Source organism: Doryrhamphus excisus, linkage group LG17 (assembly GCF_037039965.1).
Source record: "Doryrhamphus excisus strain RoL-2023G ecotype Guam linkage group LG17, RoL_Dexc_Guam_v1.1, whole genome shotgun sequence".
NCBI lineage: Eukaryota > Metazoa > Chordata > Actinopteri > Syngnathiformes > Syngnathidae > Doryrhamphus > Doryrhamphus excisus.
The window spans coordinates 2,902,729-2,928,345 of record NC_136373.1 but is presented as its reverse complement, the minus strand read 5'-3'; the positions used below and the strand labels follow the sequence as shown (position 1 = coordinate 2,928,345).

General features: G+C 38.3%; 1 protein-coding gene across 1 annotated transcript; it reads right to left on the bottom strand.

The window, feature by feature from the left end:
• Nucleotides 1–556: 556 nt before the first annotated feature.
• On the bottom strand, nt 557–16,855 carry chrm4a (cholinergic receptor, muscarinic 4a). The gene is made up of 7 exons (XM_058085894.2): nt 16,529–16,855; nt 8,634–9,232; nt 6,751–6,908; nt 6,492–6,681; nt 5,869–5,952; nt 4,703–4,972; nt 557–2,626 (listed from the first exon to the last, which is right to left on the bottom strand). Exons 1-7 carry the CDS (start codon nt 16,581–16,583, stop codon nt 2,381–2,383), a joined length of 1,602 nt encoding a protein of 533 aa, XP_057941877.2. The 5' UTR covers nt 16,584–16,855; the 3' UTR covers nt 557–2,380.
• Nucleotides 16,856–25,617: the final 8,762 nt, after the last annotated feature.

Genomic DNA, 25,617 nt, shown 5'->3' with positions numbered 1-25,617 from the left:
TTCAAATCAAAATCAGTTGTTCGTAACTTGGAATTATTTTTTTCCCACACACACCAATTGTATTTGCGACAAATACATTCAGACTTCATGATTCACCCACAGAAAAAAAAAAACTTTGGTGGTTTGAAAATGGAAAAAAAAAAATACAAGCGGCTACTATGGGGTCCAACTATTGTCCTGTTGGGGTACAGCTACCAACCTACAGGATGTGAGGGTACCACCCACGGAGCAGGAAATTCCAAAACATTTTAGAGAGGGATTTCTCTAATGAAGTCAACCCGTTGAGAAACATGGACAATAAGATGCGATAAACCTTGGCTGGCATCCATAAAAATCCATATTATCTCATATTTTCACTTTCTTCAGGTTGAATGGCCACAGATCCCAATGCTAAGGAAAACTGCACATTTCGGAATTTTGTCCATCATCCACAATCCTTACGTGAGTCATCATTCCCTTTTCTGTGTGTTCCACATATTGAAAAACGGCTAGCACAAAGCATCTATTGAGGATTCGCTGATTAACGCAGTATCCTTCTACCAAAATATTCATATCTTTATATATTCAATATCTCTCCTCTGGATGTCCCAACCATCTCAGTCTGGCATCTCGGACTTTATCTCCAAAGCCTCTAACATTTTTTATGTCCCTCTGATGTACTCCTTCCTGATCCTATCCATCCTGGTCACTCCCAGGTCATTCTCCGCCTATAAAAACATCTGCATAGGGAGATCATTTTTGGTCGTTATGTAAATGGAATATTGTTGCCTTGTGCTAGCTGGTTTTTCAGAGTGTTTCCACTAAGTAGAGTACAAAAGTGTTCCAATGAAAAGCTGATTTCCACTTGATGCTAATTCTTTTTCACTATCTCACGTGAAACTGTGGCTGTAAATGTATATCTATATACTGTATATCTATATCGGTTATGCTTGTATTCTGTTGAGGTGATATCTGTAGACGGTAATGTTCTATTATCCACAATGGTTAATGGCTATGTCCATATTACCACATGCTATATGCTATATGCTATATTCATGGGAATTCATGTTTCATTCTTCATACAGTGGAGGATGTGCAAAATGTGTGCAGTATACATGTTGGAAAAGCTAAGTTAGCAATTTCATACGTACAGTAACTCTTATATAACTACAGTATATACAGTGGAGGAACTCGTTATTTCATCCACTTTTTAAAAGGGGACCTATTATGCTCTTTTTTTTTTGCATTGTATTTTGGACTCCTATAGAGCAGCTACACACAATACCCCGCACAGAAAACTTTCTAGATCTTCCAGAATCACCACCTATTCCAGCTGTATTTCTTTGGATTTGACTGTTTTAATTCATTCCACCTATGTCCCGCCTCCGAGCACGCCCACTCCGCTGTAATTGGTTACATTCCCAAGTACTTCCGGATTACTGCCGAAACCCACACTTTCTAATTTAGTGGGTGTATGTCGGAGTTTATAATAAATGAATAAAGCCTTCAGGGAGCTACTTGAAAAGTGGTTAGGAGCTACTGGCTGGAGACCCCCCGACTTCCTGTGTTTGAACTGAAATAGTGCTAACATAAGTCGGTGTTTACAGAGTCCAGGTATATTTTGACCGACATTAATGTACCTTTCACGGCAAGAGCACATTGTTTCTGAAAAACTGCTTCCTGTGAAATGCCGAAAATATATTTCTCTCGCTGGGAATCACCGACTCCAACCACTTTAGCTTTAGCTTGCCTCGTAGAAAGATTTCCTGGGAGCCATAGCAAAACAACCGTAAACAGAACAAAGGTCAGTCCTAGAGAATCTCTGGTCTACAGTGCATGCCCATATAAGGAAGACCGGCTCTCTGTGATGTCACAAACGGAGAGTGTTAGAAAATAAGTCTGAAACCGAGTGTTCAGCGCCATCCCGAACTTCTTTCAGGGCTCACTTCCAAATTTGCAAACCTCCTTATCTGATACTTTGGTATAATTTAACACGAGAATACAAAATTCCAACAACATTTTTAGGTCAGAAAAATTGGAAAAAGCATAATAGGTCCCCATTTTAGTTGAGCCTCTTACATGAACAGTTGATATTTTTAGGGTAGAGACAGAAAATCAACTAAAAACCCAGAAAAAGACAATTAAAAAAAAAGGTTCCTAATCTCTGACAGTAGATTGACATCTCTATAAAAATAATAGGTAGTTAGATTATCTGTTAAACATCTTCCCATCCATTCATCCACTAGAATCCATCCAATGTCTGTCATCCACTCCTTCAATGTTATCATTCATCCATCATCATTCATGGACTAATAATTCAACACTTTCAATATTCCATCCAGTTGACATAATCCCAATCTGTCCAGATCCAATCCCTCCGTCCGTCCCGTTCTCTCCCCTTTCATCTGGTACCGATGTTCTTGTACTGGCACAGCAGCAAGTTCTTGAAAGTCTTTTTGAATGTGGCGTTGCACAAGGCGTAACAAGCCGGATTGATGGTGGAGTTGACGTAGCACAGCCAGTAGCCGATGGCCCACACCGTGTCAGGAACGCACGACTGGCAGAAGGTGGAGATCAGCACCATGACATTATAGGGAGTCCATGTGATGATGAAAGCCAGCAAGATGGCAAAGATGGTCTTGGTCACCTTAGTGGACAGCAAAGATGACACAAACGAGAAAAGCGTGAGAAGAACAAAGAAGCCTTTTGATCATTTCTACTTGCTCGGTTTTTCATTTGAAAATATTCATGATGTATCTTCTGGAACATCGTGACTTCAGGGCGAATCCACGACTTTCCCTCGGGTGGAGAAATAAGGGTCGTTTTTTGTAGAAGAGAAGCTCTAATGGGAGTCAAGTCACACTTGTAAACCACTCCCCCAATCCATCCAGCACACATTGGCAAACCGGAGCAGCGGACTGGTGCTGGTCATGAATGACACGTAATGAATGACACATAATGACACGGCGTGTAAAAGATAGATTAATCATGCCATCGGTCACTGAGTCTCATCTTACTCTCCAGCCAAACATTAGAGGTTCCACAAAGTCACATTTTCACTGCTGTGTCCTTCATATTACTTTCTTTGTGGAGCCACACTCGCACTGCAGGGCTCAGCTCACCACTGACTCCAGTGGTGTGTTCAAGTGCAGTACAAAGAGAAAGAGCTAACTCCACAGATTTCTCCTACTTATTATCGAGAAAAACTTATTTCTATCTGCGATTAAATGTGATTAATTGTGAGTTAACTGTGTATAATGCGATTATTGCGATCAAATCTTTTAATCGGTTGACAGCTCTAATTTAAGTGATTAATCACAATCAAATATTGTTATTGATTGGCAGCCCTAATTTAAATATGATTAATCACAATCAAATATTGTTATTGATTGGCAGCCCTAATTTAAATATGATTAATCACAATCAATTGTTGTTATTGATTGGCAGACCTAATTTCAATATGATTAATCCCGATCAAATGTTTTAAACGATTGACAGCCATCATTTACAGTATATGTGATTAATTAGGATCAACTATTTGAATTGATTGCCCGCTCCAATTTAAATGTGATTAATCACAATCAACTGTTTTAATCGATTGAAAGCTCAAATTTATATGTGATTAATTACGATCAACTATTTGAATTGATTGCCCGCTCCAATTTAAATGATTAATCACAATCAAATGTTTTAATCGATTGACAGGTCTAATTTATATGTGATTAATCATGATCAAATATTTTAATCGATGGACTGTTCAAATCGAAATGTGATTAATCGTGATCAAATGTTTTAATAAATTGACAGCTCTAATGTATATGTGATTAATCACGATCAAATATTTTAATCAATTGACTGCTCAAATCGAAATGTGATTAATCACAATCAAATATTTTAATCGATTAACTGTTCAAATCGAAATGTGATTAATCATGATCAAATGTTTTAATTGACAGCTCTAATAATACGTGATTAATCACGATTAAATATTTTAATCAATTGACTGCTCAAATGGAAATGTGATTAATCACGATCAAATGTTTTAATCAATTGACAGCGCTTATTTAAATGTGATTAATCGCAATTAAATGCTTTAATGGATTGCCAGCCCTAGTTTTTATGAATGACTTTATCAGCCATCATTTTACAAACAGTGTTTATCTCAGCTCCGTCTTGGTTCGGCAATCAATGGAATGCAGAAAAAACGGCGAAGTGAAGCTCATGTGACTTTCGCTGATGCTGCACGTGCTTTTCATTCTTCTTCCTTTCATCTCTTCCTTGTTCAGAAATATTAATGTTACGCTTGAATGCTCAAAGGTGAAGTTTAATCATGTTAAATTATGTGCTGAGTGTTGGTGTGCATATTTCTTTCATGTTAGCATTAGGGATGCTTCAGGGACGTGAAAAAAGCCTGTAATTGCCATATTCCATGGACACACATGCAATGGAAAACATCTCAGGAGGGTAGCGTGTTAAAAAGGTTACATTTGATTAGAAATTTGATTAGAATCTAAAGAGCAATGGAAAGTTCCAACAATTATATCGCTGGCTTGAAATGCTGTCACCCATAAGTGAAAGTGCAAGTTCTTACTTGTCCAATTAACATGAATATCATTTGGAAGATAGAATACATATTGGCCACGGCCCCCACCATGGGAGGCTGCTTCTCATTGGCTCCCTGGTCATTCAAACCCTGCTTGGAAATAACTTGAGCAAAACCTACTTTCTTTTCTCTGGCGGCCATCTGTCTTTTACGCTTCACTTGGCTCCGAGCAATGCTTGCAAACTTTCTTGCAACCGTCCTGGGACGGCTGATCGGGATGGAATGCCTCTCCGCCCCCTCCAAGGGTGGGACGATCTCGATCGCTGTTATGCATTCATCACCAGCCTGCTTGGTCACGATCTTTATCTTGGACCACCTCGAGGTGGAGTTGTTCTTGGACACGGAAGGATTTGAGACGCTTGTGCTCACTCGGGTAGACGTGATTGGATTCTGGAATCAAACGGAGAAAGGAGTTGTTGTTTTTTTTACTGCTGTTGCTGATTGGTTGTTGACACTTTCATCTGCAAATATGCAATTCCATCATAGAAGGCAATATATACGTATGTACACGTATGTACACAGCCAATAAGACAATACAGTCCATGATTCCCACAAACCTTCACTAAAAAATAAACAATGAGGACTCGAGAGCCTCCAGGACCTGTTTCACTGACATGAACCTTAAATGAGACCAATTAGACTCATTCCCGGGCCTTTGTACTAAGTTCTGGACTCCTATAGAGCAGCTAAACATAATTACCCCTACAGAAAGCTTTCTAGATCATCCAGACTCTGCGCCTCCCCCTGAGTTCCCTGCCTTGCTCCCAAACAGTCTGTGTAATTTACTAATTTACTAATTTGCAGTCCGAACCCCCCCCCCCCCCCCCCCGACGGCTTTCAAGGCTCACGTCCAAATGCTTGACCCTCATTATCTGACGTGTCTATTTTAAAAAGCACATCCATAGGTATGAATGTGAGTGTGAATGGTTGTTTGTCTATATGTGCCCTGTGATTGGCTGGCCACCAGTCCAGGGTGTACCCCGTCTCTCGCCCGAAAACAGCTGGGATAGACTCCAGCACCCCCCCCAAACCCCCCCAAGTCGAATAAAATGAATGAATGAATACTCATCCTACAAATGCATGGTCCCATACATATGGGGCTAAATTTCAATAGTTAATCAGCAGGCTTTCAGGTTTTTTTAGGGGGGGGGCTTTTCAATTCTGGGGGTCACACAATTATGACAACACATTGTTACATATTGGTTCATTTCTCCATTCCCAACATAAACAACAAATAATTCATGAGTGAATTAAAAACTAGAAGACAAATGTTAAAATGTACCAACCTGAGGTATGACTTCATTGCTAGCTTTTGGTTCTGTTGGATGGATGAATGCTGTGGACGAATCGTTGGAGCTTTCCTTTTCCTCCTAGATGAGATGGATACATTCACCAAAAATAGAGATGCAACACATTTTTCCATGTACACAAAAGCCATATTTCCCTAAATCGGTGCAACTTTGTAGCCCTTGCAGGTGTGCCATATTAAGATGCATGATTGTGCATGATAACTGGCCACAATAAAAGGCCACTCCAAAAATTAGGCAGGAAATGATGACGTTCTTGGAGAGAAGATGTTCTCATTGTGGATGATTACAAGATTTCCCAAATGGCAGCCAGGATTTCCACCTTTGTTATTGACTAGCCCGTGTTGACGACGTAGCTGTTTTATTCTAGGTCCTGAGATCCTGGTTAATAATGCACGGCCCTGCATTGCAAAGATGAGTACACAATTTCCAGAAACTGAAAAACATCCCAGTTCTTACATGCAGTTGTACTGCTTGAGGTATACCATGTTCACACTAGTTATCGTGTGTACTTTTACCTTTGTGTACTCAAAGGATCAAGTTTTAGAAGGAAAGATGGCAGCAAAAACTAGTGTTTATATTTTGGGTGATGATGATAGTACCTGTGTTGGGAGGCCTGGACTTGGTTGTGGTCCATCTGGTTTCGATGCATCCACTCTTCCATTCTTCAAGGCCTCGTCAGCAATGGTTGTCGAGTCCAAGCTGAGCTTAGGAGTCAGACGGGGACTGGTCTGAGGACTGGTTTCGTTGTTGTTTTGCTTTAGCATGTGGCTCTTAATTATGCTTGTCGTTCTAAGAAAAAAAATGTCATTAAAAAAAAAAAAATTCATATCTTCCAGTCAAACATGAAATAACTTTTACTTTGGGCCTCCTTTCTTCTCCTTCTTGTCCAGCTTATGTTTGGAGACCCTGCTCCTGGATGCCAGGGAGATGTGGATGTACAGGACTGTCATGATAATGACGGGGAGATAGAAGGCAGCAATCGCTGTGCCAAACGTCACCGCAGGGTTTGACAGGAACTAAAATGGAGACAAAGAGACAAATTACATCCAATAAAAGTGGTTTTATCAAGGAGCCATGTTGGCACCATCGGACTATGGAGTATGAAGGAAAGACAACGGAAAAATACCATGTAGCAGGAGAGCCTCTTATTAGCTTATGGAATGTATAATCAAATGGAAGACTTTTTATTGGATTGAGGGAAATCTGAAAGAAAAACATGACCTTTGTTGAGGCACAAAGGTCAGGCGTTTCTTTGACTGATTCTTGACTGATTCAGGGGAACCTTGGTTCTACAACATTTGAGGATTCGATACGTTCCACGATCTTATTGTACTTTGAGCCTTCTAGTTTGGCTCTATGGTCATCTGAAGCGTTCAGACGCAGACCAGGAGGTTCTCATGGACTTGTTAGCAAGCCCTTGTGTGACCAAGTCTTCTTGTACCAGCAGAGAACCAGCCCACACCGGGATACCAATGGTCAATTGGTGATTGACCCCTTGAGATCTTAGAATCCTGAGAGGAACCTCACAAGAAGTCTTGTGTGGGACAATTCGATTCTTTCTGGTGGTCTTTTAGCCCATTCTAGTCTTAAATAAGACCAATTAGACTCATTCCCCGGGCCTTTGTATTAAGTTCTGGACTTCTATAGAGTAATCTACACATGATTACCCCTACAGAAAGCTTTCTAGATCATCCAGACTCTGCGCCTCTCCCCAGAGCTTCCTGCTTTGCTCCTAAATGGTCTAAACGGCTCCTACTAATTTACAGTCCCCCCCCCCCCTTTGATGGCTTTCATGGCTCACGTCCGAATGCTCAACCCTCATTATCTCGAGAGCCTCCAGGATCTGTTTCACTGACATGAACCTTAAATGAGACCAATTAGACTAATTCCCGGGCCTTTGTATTAAGTTCTGGACTCCTATAGAGCAGCTACACATGATTACCCCTAAGGAAAGCTTTCTAGATTATCCAGACTCTGCGCCTCCCCCTGAGTTTCCTGCTTTGTTTCTAAACGGTCTGTGTAATTTACTAATTTACAGCCCCCGCCCTTTGATAGCTTTCAGGGCTCACGTCCGAATGCTCAACCCTCATTATCTGAAGTGTCTCTTTTACAAAGCACATACTCATGCTACAAATGCATGGTCCCATACATATGGGGCTTAATTTCAAAAGTTAATAAGCGGGGTTTTTTTTGGGGGGGGGGGTTCAATTCTGGGGGTCTCACAATTATGACAACACATTGTTACATATTGGTTCATTTCTCCATTCCCAACATAAACAACAAATAATTCATGAGTGAATTAAAAACAACTACTAATTGTTGTGTCAGTTCCCTTGAGATCTTATAATCCTGAGCTGATCCTTCACTTTTCTCACAATCGACCTCACAAGAAGTCTTGCGTGGGTCTCCATGGGGGGGGGCAAAGACAATTCACTGTTCTCCAAGAGTGGTCTCTTTCTCACCAAGTGTCTCGCTGGTGGTCTTTTAGCCCATTCTAGTCTTGTGCAGCTCTACAACCTTTGTCAGCACTTTGGTCTTGCCCATGGTGGTGGACACTTTTGAATAGAGACTGATTCTGTGACAGGTTTCACACTCACATTCACACCTACGGACAATTTAGAACAGTCTTATGTCAATCCATGCCTACGGTATGAGCGAGAGGCGTATGAGTATGATGTATACGTACAATAAGTTTAAATATGGAGGTGACACATCCACATAGAAGACAAAGGTTTCTGTACCTGAATGTAACACTCTCCGGGTGGCACTGTTCGCTGTCCAACTATGAACTGCCAAAACAAGATGGCGGGGGCCCATAGGATGAAGGATAAGATCCACGCTGCCGCAATCATCAACCCCGCCAACTTTGTGGTCCTTCTTGCGGGGTACGTGAGGGGCTTGGTGACACAGAAGTAGCGATCGAAACTAATAATCAACAAGTTCATCACTGACGCATTGGAGACCACATAGTCCAAAGCCAGCCACAGGTCACAGATCACGGGTCCAAGAGGCCAGGATCCAACGATGATGTAGACGGTGTACAGATTCATGCTGAACACGCCGATGATCAGGTCAGCGCAGGCCAACGAGAACAGGAAGTAGTTGTTGACAGTTTGTAAGTGGCGATTGACTTTGATGGACAGCATGACCAAAATGTTCCCGGTTACAGTCACAAGGCTCAGCGATCCAGTGACCAGGGCTATAAAAAACATCTCGACCGCCTTGTATGGACTCGGGGCTCCCACGCCGTCCTCCACCGCCGAGCAGGAAGTTGAGTCATTTGTGGATACATTGCACGAGGCGTTGACAAACAGGTCACTGGACTGGTTGAATGGGGATCCTGAATGAGAAATCAGGGACATTAGTTGGACAGAAGAACCGCAGAACCGTAACAAAGTAAAAGGATGAAACTGGAACAAATCCCGATTTCATTCATAACATAACAGAACCATAACATAGTAAAAGGATGAAACCGGAATGAATCCCGATTTCATTCATAACAGAACAGAACCATAACATAGTAAAAGGATGAAACTGGAATGAATCCCGATTTCATTCATAACAGAACAGAACCATAACACAGTAAAAGGATGAAACTGGAATGAATCCCGATTTCATTCATAACATAACAGAACCATAACACAGTAAAAGGATGAAACTGGAATGAATCCCGATTTCATTCATAACATAACAGAACCATAACATAGTAAAAGGATGAAACCGGAATGAATCCTGATTTCATTCATAACAGAACAGAACCATAACATAATAAAGGGATGAAACTGGAACAAATCCCGATTTCATTCATAACATAACAGAACCGTAACATAGTAAAAGGATGAAACCGGAATGAATCCCAATTTCATTCATAACATAACAGAACCATAACATAGTTAAAGGATGAAACCGGAATGAATCCCGATTTCATTCATAACATAACAGAACCGTAACATAGTAAAAGGATGAAACCGGAATGAATCCCGATTTCATTCATAACATAACAGAACCGTTACATAGTAAAAGGATGAAACCGGAATGAATCCCGATTTCATTCATAACATAACAGAACCGTAACATAGTTAAAGGATGAAAGGATGAAACAAATTTCCCCACTGAGGGACGAATAAAGGCATATCTTATCTTAAAACCGGAATGAATCCCGATTTCATTCATAACATAACAGAACCGTAACATAGTTAAAGGATGAAACCGGAATGAATCCCGATTTCATTCATAACATAACAGAACCGTAACATAGTAAAAGGATGAAACCGGAATGAATCCCGATTTCATTCATAACATAACAGAACCGTAACATAGTAAATTGATGAAACTGGAATGAATCCCGATTTCATGACTCAGATACGGATATCGGTGTACTAGCTCATCCCTAATCCATATCTAACCCATATCTAACCCATCCCTAACCCATCCCTAACCCATGCCTAACCCATATCTAACCCATATCTAACCCATCCCTACCCCATGCCTAACCCATATCTAACCCATATCTAACCCATGCCTAATCCATATCTAACCCATATCTAACCCATATCTAACCCATCCCTAACCCATCCCTAACCCATGCCTAACCCATATCTAACCCATATCTAACCCATATCTAACCCATCCCTAACCCATATCTAACCCATCCCTAACCCATATCTAACCCATCCCTAACCCATATCTAACCCATATCTAACCCATATCTAACCCATATCTAACCCATATCTAACCCATCCCTAACCCATCCCTAACCCATATCTAACCCATATCTAACCCATATCTAACCCATATCTAACCCATATCTAACCCATCCCTAACCCATATCTAACCCATATCTAACCCATATCTAACCCATATCTAACCCATCCCTAACCCATATCTAACCCATATCTAACCCATATCTAACCCATATCTAACCCATCCCTAACCCATCCCTACTGTTGAGTTTGAATCATTTGAGCGATTGTGCTGCAAAAAATGCAAGTGCAGTTAAAACAGGAAGCTATAAGCTAATAATACCAAAAGCTGAATAAGACACCAACATGAAGTCCAAGTTTCATATGGAAATGAAGCAGTCATCAGTTTCTTTCATGCTACATCAGCCCTTAAGCAAAGTGTCTCTGAAGACGTTATTTTTTTTAACAATGAATACATTCATGTGTTCTTTTTCTAAATAAAGACTACAAAGAACATAATGTGTAACCCAGGTGGAGATTTTTCTTCATATTTATTTGACGTTTAGACGTTATTTGCAAGACGATCAAAGGTGAGCTCATATAAAAAGTAGGTCATACCATTTGCTAAGCACGCGGTCTGATGTCATCACTGCGGATTGGATTGGATTGGATTACCCTGCACTACAGTCTGCACTATTTATTTGGGAATTTCCATCACATGTAAACTCTAACATGTAAAATCAAACAATGTGGATCGATGTCATTTTACCTAAAATGAATAGATCCCGTTTGGTGGGCACAGCAGTGTTTTTTGCTAATATATAATAATTCACCTTTCAGTGTACTCCAAGCACTTTAACAATATCACCTATGATAGTGAAATGCTACCATACAAGGATAAGAGTTATAACATATAAAAGTTATAGTAGTATATATCATAAGAATGCAATATTCATCTAGTAATGCAAAAATATGAATGTATTGTTTTAAAAAAACTCGCCTTTAGTTCTCAAATTGATAATCCTTTACATAAAATTTTATGTAATTATCATTGTAGTTTACCACAAAGAAATTTCCCTTACTTATGATAGATAAAAACTTATTTCTAGCTGCAATTAAACTAGAAGAGTTGGTTTATTTACGGCTGTCAATCGATTAAAATATTTGATCGTGATTAATCACATTTTGTTTAGCAAGCTAACTCAGAATTAATCACTGAGTTAATTCAGAATTAATCACCACATTAATCAGAATGCAGAATTAATCACTGAGCTAATTGAGAATTAATTGGAGTTAATTCGGAATTAATCAGTTGGTTATTCAGAATTAATCGCTGAGTTCATTCTGAGTTGACTTGCTAAACAAAATGTGATTAATCACGATCAAATATTTTAATCGATTGACAGCCGTAAATAAACCAACTCTTCTAGTTGAATTAACAACAAATGAATTAACAGTCTGTGATTAATTATATTTGATCTACACAGCTTGAACTTTAAATTGAAGTGAGTGAGGTATTAAAGATTTCATGCTGGGAAAAAAGTGCTTTTGGTTCCCATTGCTTTAACTTCAGCTGTGATGGAGCCACATACCTTGGCAAGCACAACCGTACTACAAAATATAGAACTTGGGCTGTGACATTTCTTTTAAATGTCAAAAGAATAACCAAAATCAACATATTTCATAATATTAGATTTGAACAAAATGTCATCTAAAGATAGATATTCAAGTGAATTTATGTCCTACATATTTTTTAGCTTGGTTTGAAGCCCCAATCCATGAGTTTTAGTGTAGTCCAACACTATATCAAGTACATACTGTAAGTATAAATCAGTATCAATGTGGCGATGACATCACAGGCAGACTGAATCTGAGTGAACAAAAAAAAAGCCACACATAAAACATAAAACATAAAACATACACTACTGGAAGCATTGCAGCCAAGAGACTAAATGTAGGTCACTGCTTATGATCGTGTTTCGGATTTTCTGCCTCTGATTGTACACCACCGCCATACTGTGTATGTACTACATACTACTAATAATGTAGTCAGACAGAAAATATCATATATAGTTCAGAATGGCTAGATTACGAATCAAAAGTTGAGCCATAATAATAAGTTGAGCCGTAATAAAATATGAAGCATGGATACACGTGTGACTAACATATATGCATACACACATAGCATGCAGAGACATGGCTCTGTGATGAAATATACATGACATGTACTGTATGTGCAGTACTTGAATCATGGATGCTCACCGTCTCCACATTGCTTTCCTTTGGGTGTTATTTCAGTGCACGGCACTGCTGATACATGTTGGAAAACATGATATCTTATTGTGTCATTCTATTTCATAAGTTGTATAGCATACCAGAGTGGAGATAACTGTGGATTTCCGCCCAATAAATTGACTACGTGTTAAAAAGATTTAATTATTTGATTGTGTTGTAATCCATTGACAAATAGCAATTCTGGGAGTCGGAAGCGGTGAGTCTTAGCGGTTCAACTCGTACATTGAAAAGAAACGTATCTGGACAATTATCTATACTGTGCAAAATCAGTCAACCTCATTTCAGCCTGCATCAAAGGATTAACGCTGAACGTTATTCTTTTCCTTTGGCCTTTTGTGGATTTTTGCAACATTTTGTAAAAGTAGTAAACAAACTTTCGGACTACAAGGCTGCATCGGGTTCAAAAAAAGTAAGCGGATCCGGGCTGTATGTAAGAAATATAAGAAAAGCTGCAGAAAAAAAAAAACAAACCAAAAAACATAATCGTATTTGGAGACCGGAGGTTGCTATTTAAAAGTTTCGCGAGTGTGTCCCAACTTTAATGTAATTTTATATTTTCAATGAAAATGTTCCTATTGAAAATGAATGGGCATGAGCATAGTCATGGTGTCAAATGAACAAACGATATAACATTAGCATTAAGTAAATAGTAAATAGATACAGTAAAAAAAGTAAATACACACAAGTCATTTACCAATATTCCATGGAATAAAAAAAATATTTTTTTAACAAAAAAGCTAATTATATATGCTTATCATTAAACACATAATATTAAACAAGTTAATTTCAGCTAGCTTACAATACTGTCATTGGGATACACCTATTCCACTCAAAGCTAGCAGACTCTACATATGATAACAAAACATGAAAACCCCGCCTGTTTAGCATCACAACATGCTGACAGAACATAAACACACAACCAGACGTGTCGAGTCTCAAGTCAAGACAAGACAGGTTCAGTCAAGTCAAGTCCGAAGTCACAGGCTTGACTTTTTCGAGTCCTTACACTGAAATAAACACTGACATATAGTAATAAATTAAAGTAAATAAATGAAATTGAGGCTGCACGGTCTCACAGCTAGGCCTCACAGCTAGGAGACCCGAGTTTGATTCCACCCTCGCGCATCTCTGTGTGGAGTTTGCATGTTCTCCCCGTGCATGCGTGGGTTTTTCTCCGGGTACTCCGGTTTCCTCCCACATTCCAAAAACATGCTAGGTTAATTAGCGACTCCAAATTGTCCATAGGTATGAATGTGAGTGTGAATGGTTGTTTGTCTATATGTGCCCTGTGATTGGCTGGCCACCAGACCAGGATGTAGCCCACCTCTTGTCCGAAGACAGCTGAGATAGAAAATGAATGAAAAATAAAATTGCATTCTAACAATGTAACAAATACCATACATAAGGGCTGGATTTTTTTAAATATTTAAAAAAAATTTATGCACAATATTAAAAACAAACATATCATCAATATTAATATAGACGTATGGATATAGAATTTGAATTTTTTTTCACATGAAAATAGGTATTTCCCATGACGTCCATTGCTAGCTAGCTCATATTAACTTGTTTTCTTTTGCTAGAATGCACAGAAAATGGTAAGAAATACAGTATATGTTCTTGTTTCGCATAAGGATTATGAATGATGGGCAAAATTAGAAAAAAGCCGTATAAATACATACACTTGTCTCAAATAATAAAGCAACAATTGGTAACAAAGTGGCTAACTTTTCTAATGGGATGTAAACTGTAATGCCTGCGCTCGTGATTAAGGAAGATGTAGTCACCCATGCGATTGTAACTGCATAGAAAATATTTTTATGAATTCTTGTTTTGTTTACGCAGACGTGGGGCAAACGATGCTCTAAATTTCAAGGACTATCATGGAAGTGTGTTCCGTGTGTGTGTGTGTGTGTAGAATGTGTATTGTCGCTGTACATTTGCTTAAAGGGTCTTTATGGCTTGTTTTTGATATTGTGCGTAAAAAATATATATATTAACAATATATTTTAACAATATCGATATATATTACCTAGCCCTAAATGCAAGTATGGTTTGATACTGATCGGTAGCCAATCGATTGGAGTACCCGTAGTTCATTATTTTTAAATAGTGTTTAATTCCTTCATATTATGTTATTTCTTCATGTTGATACAGTAGTTATCGTCCATATTGTCAATGTAACTTATCAATTTCTTGTTTTGATATGGTATGTCAGACCGAATTGTAACTTTATCTATACTTCAACAACACATAAAACATAAATACAACATTTAAAAAAAACATCTTATGAACATAATATCAATGCAGCAAGACCCTTTTCCCTCCAACGTATCTATCTTCTAGTATCTGACATCTTGTGCTTCTACAACATCTCCAGCTGACATCTTCACACATTAGCGATTATCCTACATACATACATACGTGTAAAATGGCAACAACCGTAGAAGGCAGAAATGAGGTCATTGAAAAAGAACATAATAGAAAATGATGCTATAATGGCTGCCGCTGACACTTGGGTGCCTTCACAGTTTGGCTTTTATAATGTTTGGTTTATTTTCTCACCTTGCTCTGCCGTTTACTGACATCTATTCTTTTTAGAATCACTTTAAAGCAAGAATATATGAATTTAACCATGACCTTGTGTGCATGGGTGGTGAAAGCAGTCTATTATCCATTTTTTTAAAACAATGACATGATACTCCATTACACATTGCGCCTCCATTAGGGTTAAATATACCTACGCCCTGTGAAAAGTTACTGCGTTTTGTCATGCCCAAGGCACACTTTGCACATTCTAATGGACAGATTAAGTGTAACATAATAAAATAACTCTACTGATTCTTGATGAGAAATATATATTTGACAAAAATTGCTACAAAAACTGACTTTGAAGCGATGCCAACGTATTGAAAAGCTAACTCCAGCAGCCTGGTGAACCTGACTCCGTTCTTTTCTGTACTCAAAATACTCCAGGGGGAAAACTAGTTAAGGGCTGCCTGATTGACTGAATTGCGCCCTCTGGCGTTGCTGTTAAGTATGAACTCCATTGTGCCCATCATAGCTTGAAGGCGCAACACCACACAGCATAACTTCATTGAAACAAATGTCAAATTTATTGAATTATACATAATTCACACTATTACAAACGCAACAATAAGTAAGACTGACTTGTGTTGTAGAAGGACTTGCCACAAAATGCAAAAAAATCCTCATTTTCTATCACCTTTGTCATTTTCATGACCACATCGGCAGCGTTGTGATGTGTTCAGGGTAGAAACGTGGAGGCAAAGATGGGGACATTAAAGCAGAGGAGAAGTAAGCACATAACTTGCCGGAGGGAAGACGGCGAGGAACCTCTGAAAATGGAGAACGTTCTTCATCAAACCCCTTTATGCGCTAACTAGAACTATCGTAGCATTTGGAAGACACTGAGAAAAACAAGAACCTCAAATCCATCACAGCACAACTGAGTACCTGGTGGTCATTATTTTGGAGGAGATGATTTTTGTTGTTGTTGTTGTTGTTTAACACACATCTTCTTCACTTAGATGTCAACATGAACGTGTTCATTTTCCCCTCAATACAACAGTCACAGGAAAACAGACATTTTGGTTGTAAATAAGGAAGTATGGAGAACTAGAATGTTTCACACTCACCCTTGAAGTTCCAGAAGGGCAGAAGCCCTCCAGCTCCATCACTGATGTTACTCATGTCGCATGGTTATGTCCTTAACCTCGTCCTTCTTTCTGTTCTTGCTTTTTTCCACTACCTATCTTCTCCAAACAGATGAGCCACCTTGTTTCAGATACCAGCTTAATTGCGTGCGTCAGTCTTCAAAAGCAGAAGAGCCAGAAATGCACTGGCATTTACGACATTAACTGGTGTAAAAAAAAACAATAGCGCCGAATTGGTGTTAAAAAGATGAAATATGAAATATATGTTTTATGCTAATGATAACTGTGAGCATTGGAGGTCGGCTCCCTCACTCCCTCACTGAGTGATCTCCAAAAGATCCAGCAAAGCGCGCAACACGCGCGCTCCGGAGGACTGGGAAAGACGTGTGACGTCATATGCCATCTTCACCTTTTCACACAAAGAGAAAGGCTGTATTTGGATACTTACATAGACATACATTTGGATACATACATACATTTGGATACTTACATAGACATACATTTGGATACATACATACATTTGAATACTTACATAGACATACATTTGGATACATACATACATACATACATTTGGATACTTACATAGACATACATTTGGATACATACATACATACATTTGGATACTTACATAGACATACATTTGGATACATACATACATACATTTGGATACTTACATAGACATACATTTGGATACATACACACATTTGGATACTTACATAGACATACATTTGGATACATACATACATTTGGATACTTACATAGACATACATTTGGATACATACATACATTTGGATACTTACATAGACATACATTTGGATACATACATACATTTGGATACTTACATAGACATACATTTGGATACATACATACATTTGGATACTTACATAGACATACATTTGGATACATACATACATTTGGATACTTACATAGACATACATTTGGATACATACATACATTTGAATACTTACATAGACATACATTTGGATACATACATACATTTGAATACTTACATAGACATACATTTGAATACTTACATAGACATACATTTGGATACATACATACATTTGAATACTTACATAGACATACATTTGGATACATACATACATTTGGATACTTACATAGACATACATTTGGATACATACATACATTTGAATACTTACATAGACATACATTTGGATACATACATACATTTGTATTCTTACATAGACATACATTTGGATACATACATACATTTGTATTCTTACATAGACATACATTTGGATACATACATACATTTGGATACTTACATAGACATACATTTGGATACATACTGTACATACATTTGTATTCTTACATAGACATACATTTGGATACATACATACATTTGTATTCTTACATAGACATACATTTGGATACATACATACATTTGTACACATGTATGTATGTATTGTCATTATATATGTAGGGTTAGATGGATGTATGGTTGGATGGATGTATTATGTATGTATTGTCATTATGTATGGTAATACATGTATGTAGCATGTATGTATGTATGTGCGTATGTATGTATTATGCATGTATGCATGTATGTATGTTTACAACTTGCTGCTAATGCACTTTTCTGCTAAAAAAAAAAACAGGGAAACCTCACACACACTCAACAGGGGCCTCAGGAGCACCCAAAAATGGCATAAAATGCCAACATTTTAGGGCATCAGTTTTTGACAAAAAACGTAAGGGGTTAGTATGTCGTTGTTTTTCAGTTTTTTCACCAGTCTTGATTGGAATGAATACACTGACATCCATGTATCATCATGAAGAATGAATTCATGATGAGCATTTTCTCGAAACACCAAAATGGATAATGACAAAATGTACTCGGTTCATACTCATGTTCGGCTATTCCCTAATGATAACCACGGGTGTACCCTGGGTGACTAAGATGATGCAAGGCTGCATGATCTAGAATTTTGGATGGAATTAACCGTAAAGCCTCAACACTGAAACTCAGACAGAAAACAAAACTTGTCCCACATGAGAGTGCAGAGGATGCATTCAAGGCCAGGCTGTGTGTTTGGACTACTAATCGGAAATCAGGGACACTAATGCATTTCCTTAACCTGGAAAAAATATTTCTAACCATGAAAGACAAGAATGTGTTCCACCTGAAGGAGTACCGCACACACTTGGACAGAGCCATCGCTGATTTGAGTGTTGAGGGTTAGTTTCATGGCAAGGAAAATATTGTCTCAAATACCTTTCAGCCCATTGAACTACGAGAGCATGTAGCATCCATCCATGCATCCATCCATCCATACATGCGAACATACATACGTACATACATACATACATACATACATAGTACATACATACAAACAAACAAAACAACACATTTTTTTGAGCAGAAAAGTGCATTAGAAGCAAGTTGAAAAAAATGAAAAAAACGACATACTAAACCCTTACGTTTTTTGTCAAAAATTGACGCCCTAAATTTTTTGCAATTTATGCCATTTTTGGGTGCTCCTGGGGCCCCTGTTGAGTGTGTGTGAGGTTTTTTGTGTTTTTTTAACCAGAAAAGTGCATTAGCAGCAAGTTGAAAAAAACTGAAAAAACGACATACTAACCACTTACGTTTTTTTTCAAAAATTGACGCCCTAAATATTTTTTCATTTTATGCCATTTTTGGGTGCTCCTGGGGCCCCTGTTGAGTATGTGTGAGGTTTCCCCTGTTTTTTTTCACCAGAAAAGTGCAATAGCAGCAACTTGAAAAAAACTGAAAAAAACGACATACTAACCCCTTACGTTTTTTGTCAAAAATTGACGCCCTAAATTTTTTGCAATTTATGCCATTTTTGGGTGCTCCTGGGGCCCCTGTTGAGTATGTGTGAGGTTTCCCCTGTTTTTTTCACCAGAAAAGTGCATTAGCAGCAAGTTGAAAAAACTGAAAAAAACGACATACTAACCCCTTACGTTTTTTGTCAAAAATTGACGCCCTAAATTTTTTGCATTTTATGCCATTTTTGGGTGCTCCTGGGACCCCTGTTGAGTGTGTGTGAGGTTTTTTGTGTTTTTTTAACCAGAAAAGTGCATTAGCAGCAAGTTGAAAAAAATGAAAAAAAACGACATACTAACCCCTTACGTTTTTTTTAAAAAATTGACGCCCTAAATTTTTTGCATTTTATGCCATTTTTGGGTGCTCCTGGGGCCCCTGTTGAGTGTGTGTGAGGTTTCCCCTGTTTTTTTGAGCAGAAAAGTGCATTTGAAGCAAGTTGAAAAAACTGAAAAAAACGACATACTAACCCCTTACGTTTTTGTCAAAAATTGACGCCCTAAATTTTTTGCAATTTATGCCATTTTTGGGTGCTCCTGGGGCCCCTGTTGAGTATGTGTGAGGTTTCCCCTGTTTTTTTCACCAGAAAAGTGCATTAGCAGCAACTTGAAAAAAACTGAAAAAAACGACATACTAACCCCTTACGTTTTTTGTCAAAAATTGACGCCCTAAATTTTTTGCAATTTATGCCATTTTTGGGTGCTCCTGGGGCCCCTGTTGAGTATGTGTGAGGTGTCCCCTGTTTTTTTTCACCAGAAAAGTGCAATAGCAGCAACTTGAAAAAAACTGAAAAAAACGACATACTAACCCCTTATGTTTTTTTTCAAAAATTGACGCCCTAAATTTTTTTCATTTTATGCCATTTTTGGGGGCTCCTGGGGCCCCTGTTGAGTGTGTGTGAGGTTTCCCCTGTTTTTTTGAGCAGAAAAGTGCATTAGAAGCAAGTTGAAAAAAATGAAAAAAACGACATACTAACCCCTTACGTTTTTTGTCAAAAATTGACGCCCTAAATTTTTTGCAATTTATTCTATTTTTGGGTGCTCCTGGGGCCCCTGTTGAGTATGTGTGAGGTTTCCCCTGTTTTTTTCACCAGAAAAGTGCATTAGCAGCAAGTTGAAAAAACTGAAAAAAACGACATACTAACCCCTTACGTTTTTTTTCAAAAATTGAAGCCCTAAATTTTTTGCAATTTATGCCATTTTTGGGTGCTCCTGGGGCCCCTGTTGAGTATGTGTGAGGTTTCCCCTGTTTTTTTCACCAGAAAAGTGCATTGGCAGCAAGTTGAAAAAACTGAAAAAAACGACATACTAACCCCTTACGTTTTTTTTCAAAAATTGAAGCCCTAAATTTTTTGCAATTTATGCCATTTTTGGGTGCTCCTGGGGCCCCTGTTGAGTATGTGTGAGGTTTCCCCTGTTTTTTTCACCAGAAAAGTGCATTAGCAGCAAGTTGAAAAAACTGAAAAAAAATGACATACTAACCCCTTACGTTTTTTGTCAAAAATTGACGCCCTAAATTTTTTGCATTTTATGCCATTTTTGGGTGCTCCTGGGGCCCCTGTTGAGTGTGTGTGAGGTTTTTTGTGTTTTTTTAACCAGAAAAGTGCATTAGCAGCAAGTTGAAAAAACTGAAAAAAACGACATACTAACCCCTTACGTTTTTTTTCAAAAATTGATGCCCTAAATTTTTTGCAATTTATGCCATTTTTGGGTGCTCCTGGGGCCCCTGTTGAGTATGTGTGAGGTGTCCCCTGTTTTTTTTCACCAGAAAAGTGCAATAGCAGCAACTTGAAAAAAACTGAAAAAAACGACATACTAACCCCTTATGTTTTTTTTCAAAAATTGACGCCCTAAATTTTTTGCAATTTATTCTATTTTTGGGGGCTCCTGGGGCCCCTGTTGAGTATGTGTGAGGTTTCCCCTGTTTTTTTCACCAGAAAAGTGCATTAGCAGCAAGTTGAAAAAACTGAAAAAAACGACATACTAACCCCTTACGTTTTTTTTCAAAAATTGAAGCCCTAAATTTTTTGCAATTTATGCCATTTTTGGGTGCTCCTGGGGCCCCTGTTGAGTATGTGTGAGGTTTCCCCTGTTTTTTTCACCAGAAAAGTGCATTAGCAGCAAGTTGAAAAAACTGAAAAAAACGACATACTAACCCCTTACGTTTTTTGTCAAAAATTGACGCCCTAAATTTTTTGCATTTTATGCCATTTTTGGGTGCTCCTGGGGCCCCTGTTGAGTGTGTGTGAGGTTTTTTGTGTTTTTTTAACCAGAAAAGTGCATTAGCAGCAAGTTGAAAAAAAACTGAAAAAACGACATACTAACCCCTTACGTTTTTTTTCAAAAATTGACGCCCTAAATTTTTTGCAATTTATGCCATTTTTGGGTGCTCCTGGGGCCCCTGTTGAGTATGTGTGAGGTGTCCCCTGTTTTTTTTCACCAGAAAAGTGCAATAGCAGCAACTTGAAAAAAACTGAAAAAAACGACATACTAACCCCTTATGTTTTTTTTCAAAAATTGACGCCCTAAATTTTTTTCATTTTATGCCATTTTTGGGTGCTCCTGGGGCCCCTGTTGAGTGTGTGTGAGGTTTCCCCTGTTTTTTTGAGCAGAAAAGTGCATTAGAAGCAAGTTGAAAAAAATGAAAAAAAACGACATACTAACCCCTTAAGTTTTTTGTCAAAAATTGACGCCCTAAATTTTTTGCAATTTATGCCATTTTTGGGTGCTCCTGGGGCCCCTGTTGAGTATGTGTGAGGTTTCCCCTGTTTTTTTCACCAGAAAAGTGCATTAGCAGCAAGTTGAAAAAACTGAAAAAAACGACATACTAACCCCTTACGTTTTTTTTCAAAAATTGACGCCCTAAATTTTTTGCAATTTATGCCATTTTTGGGTGCTCCTGGGGCCCCTGTTGAGTATGTGTGAGGTTTCCCCTGTTTTTTTTCACCAGAAAAGTGCAATAGCAGCAACTTGAAAAAAACTGAAAAAAACGACATACTAACCCCTTATGTTTTTTTTCAAAAATTGACGCCCTAAATTTTTTTCATTTTATGCCATTTTTGGGGGCTCCTGGGGCCCCTGTTGAGTGTGTGTGAGGTTTCCCCTGTTTTTTTGAGCAGAAAAGTGCATTAGAAGCAAGTTGAAAAAAATGAAAAAAACGACATACTAACCCCTTACGTTTTTTGTCAAAAATTGACGCCCTAAATTTTTTGCAATTTATGCCATTTTTGGGTGCTCCTGGGGCCCCTGTTGAGTATGTGTGAGGTTTCCCCTGTTTTTTTCACCAGAAAAGTGCATTAGCAGCAAGTTGAAAAAACTGAAAAAAACGACATACTAACCCCTTACGTTTTTTGTCAAAAATTGACGCCCTAAATTTTTTGCATTTTATGCCATTTTTGGGTGCTCCTGGGACCCCTGTTGAGTGTGTGTGAGGTTTTTTGTGTTTTTTTAACCAGAAAAGTGCATTAGCAGCAAGTTGAAAAAAATGAAAAAAAACGACATACTAACCCCTTACGTTTTTTTTAAAAAATTGACGCCCTAAATTTTTTGCATTTTATGCCATTTTTGGGTGCTCCTGGGGCCCCTGTTGAGTGTGTGTGAGGTTTCCCCTGTTTTTTTGAGCAGAAAAGTGCATTTGAAGCAAGTTGAAAAAACTGAAAAAAACGACATACTAACCCCTTACGTTTTTGTCAAAAATTGACGCCCTAAATTTTTTGCAATTTATGCCATTTTTGGGTGCTCCTGGGGCCCCTGTTGAGTATGTGTGAGGTTTCCCCTGTTTTTTTCACCAGAAAAGTGCATTAGCAGCAACTTGAAAAAAACTGAAAAAAACGACATACTAACCCCTTACGTTTTTTGTCAAAAATTGACGCCCTAAATTTTTTGCAATTTATGCCATTTTTGGGTGCTCCTGGGGCCCCTGTTGAGTATGTGTGAGGTGTCCCCTGTTTTTTTTCACCAGAAAAGTGCAATAGCAGCAACTTGAAAAAAACTGAAAAAAACGACATACTAACCCCTTATGTTTTTTTTCAAAAATTGACGCCCTAAATTTTTTTCATTTTATGCCATTTTTGGGGGCTCCTGGGGCCCCTGTTGAGTGTGTGTGAGGTTTCCCCTGTTTTTTTGAGCAGAAAAGTGCATTAGAAGCAAGTTGAAAAAAATGAAAAAAACGACATACTAACCCCTTACGTTTTTTGTCAAAAATTGACGCCCTAAATTTTTTGCAATTTATTCTATTTTTGGGTGCTCCTGGGGCCCCTGTTGAGTATGTGTGAGGTTTCCCCTGTTTTTTTCACCAGAAAAGTGCATTAGCAGCAAGTTGAAAAAACTGAAAAAAACGACATACTAACCCCTTACGTTTTTTGTCAAAAATTGACGCCCTAAATTTTTTGCAATTTATGCCATTTTTGGGCGCTCCTGGGGCCCCTGTTGAGTATGTGTGAGGTTCCCCTGTTTTTTTCACCAGAAAAGTGCATTAGCAGCAAGTTGAAAAAACTGAAAAAAACGACATACTAACCCCTTACGTTTTTTTTCAAAAATTGACGCCCTAAATTTTTTGCAATTTATGCCATTTTTGGGTGCTCCTGGGGCCCCTGTTGAGTATGTGTGAGGTGTCCCCTGTTTTTTTTCACCAGAAAAGTGCAATAGCAAAAACTTGAAAAAAACTGAAAAAAACGACATACTAACCCCTTATGTTTTTTTTCAAAAATTGACGCCCTAAATTTTTTTCATTTTATGCCATTTTTGGGGGCTCCTGGGGCCCCTGTTGAGTGTGTGTGAGGTTTCCCCTGTTTTTTTCACCAGAAAAGTGCATTAGCAGCAACTTGAAAAAAACTGAAAAAAACGACATACTAACCCCTTACGTTTTTTTTCAAAAATTGACGCCCTAAATTTTTTGCATTTTATGCCATTTTTGGGTGCTCCTGGGGCCCCTGTTGAGTGTGTGTGAGGTTTCCCCTGTTTTTTTGAGCAGAAAAGTGCATTAGAAGCAACTTGAAAAAAACTGAAAAAAACGACATAATAACCCCTTACATTTTTTTTCAAAAATTGACGCCCTAAATTTTTTGCATTTTATGCCATTTTTGGGGGCTCCTGGGGCCCTTGTTGAGTGTGTGTGAGGTTTCCCCTGTTTTTTTCACCAGAAAAGTGCATTAGCAGCAACTTGAAAAAAACTGAAAAAAACGACATACTAACCCCTTACGTTTTTTTTCAAAAATTGACGCCCTAAATTTTTTGCATTTTATGCCATTTTTGGGTGCTCCTGGGGCCCCTGTTGAGTGTGTGTGAGGTTTCCCCTGTTTTTTTGAGCAGAAAAGTGCATTAGAAGCAACTTGAAAAAAACTGAAAAAAACGACATAATAACCCCTTACATTTTTTTTCAAAAATTGACGCCCTAAATTTTTTGCATTTTATGCCATTTTTGGGTGCTCCTGGGGCCCCTGTTGAGTGTGTGTGAGGTTTCCCCTGTTTTTTTGAGCAGAAAAGTGCATTAGAAGCAAGTTGAAAAAAATGAAAAAAACGACATACTAACCCCTTACGTTTTTTGTCAAAAATTGACGCCCTAAATTTTTTGCAATTTATTCCATTTTTGGGTGCTCCTGGGGCCCCTGTTGAGTGTGTGTGAGGTTTTTTGTGTTTTTTTAACCAGAAAAGTGCATTAGCAGCAAGTTGAAAAAAATGAAAAAAAACGACATACTAACCCCTTACGTTTTTTTTTTAAAATTGACGCCCTAAATTTTTTGCAATTTATGCCATTTTTGGGTGCTCCTGGGGCCCCTGTTGAGTATGTGTGAGGTTTCCCCTGTTTTTTTCACCAGAAAAGTGCATTAGCAGCAACTTGAAAAAAACTGAAAAAAACTGAAAAAACGACATACTAACCCCTTACGTTTTTTTCAAAAATTGACGCCCTAAATTTTTTGCATTTTATGCCATTTTTGGGTGCTCCTGGGGCCCCTGTTGAGTGTGTGTGAGGTTTCCCCTGTTTTTTTGAGCAGAAAAGTGCATTAGAAGCAAGTTGAAAAAAATGAAAAAAACGACATACTAACCCCTTACGTTTTTTGTCAAAAATTGACGCCATAAAATTTTTTGCAATTTATGCCATTTTTGGGTGCTCCTGGGGCCCCTGTTGAGTATGTGTGAGGTTTCCCCTGTTTTTTTGAGCAGAAAAGTGCATTAGAAGCAAGTTGAAAAAAATAAAAAAAAACGACATACTAACCCCTTACGTTTTTTGTCAAAAATTGACACCCTAAATTTTTTGCAATTTA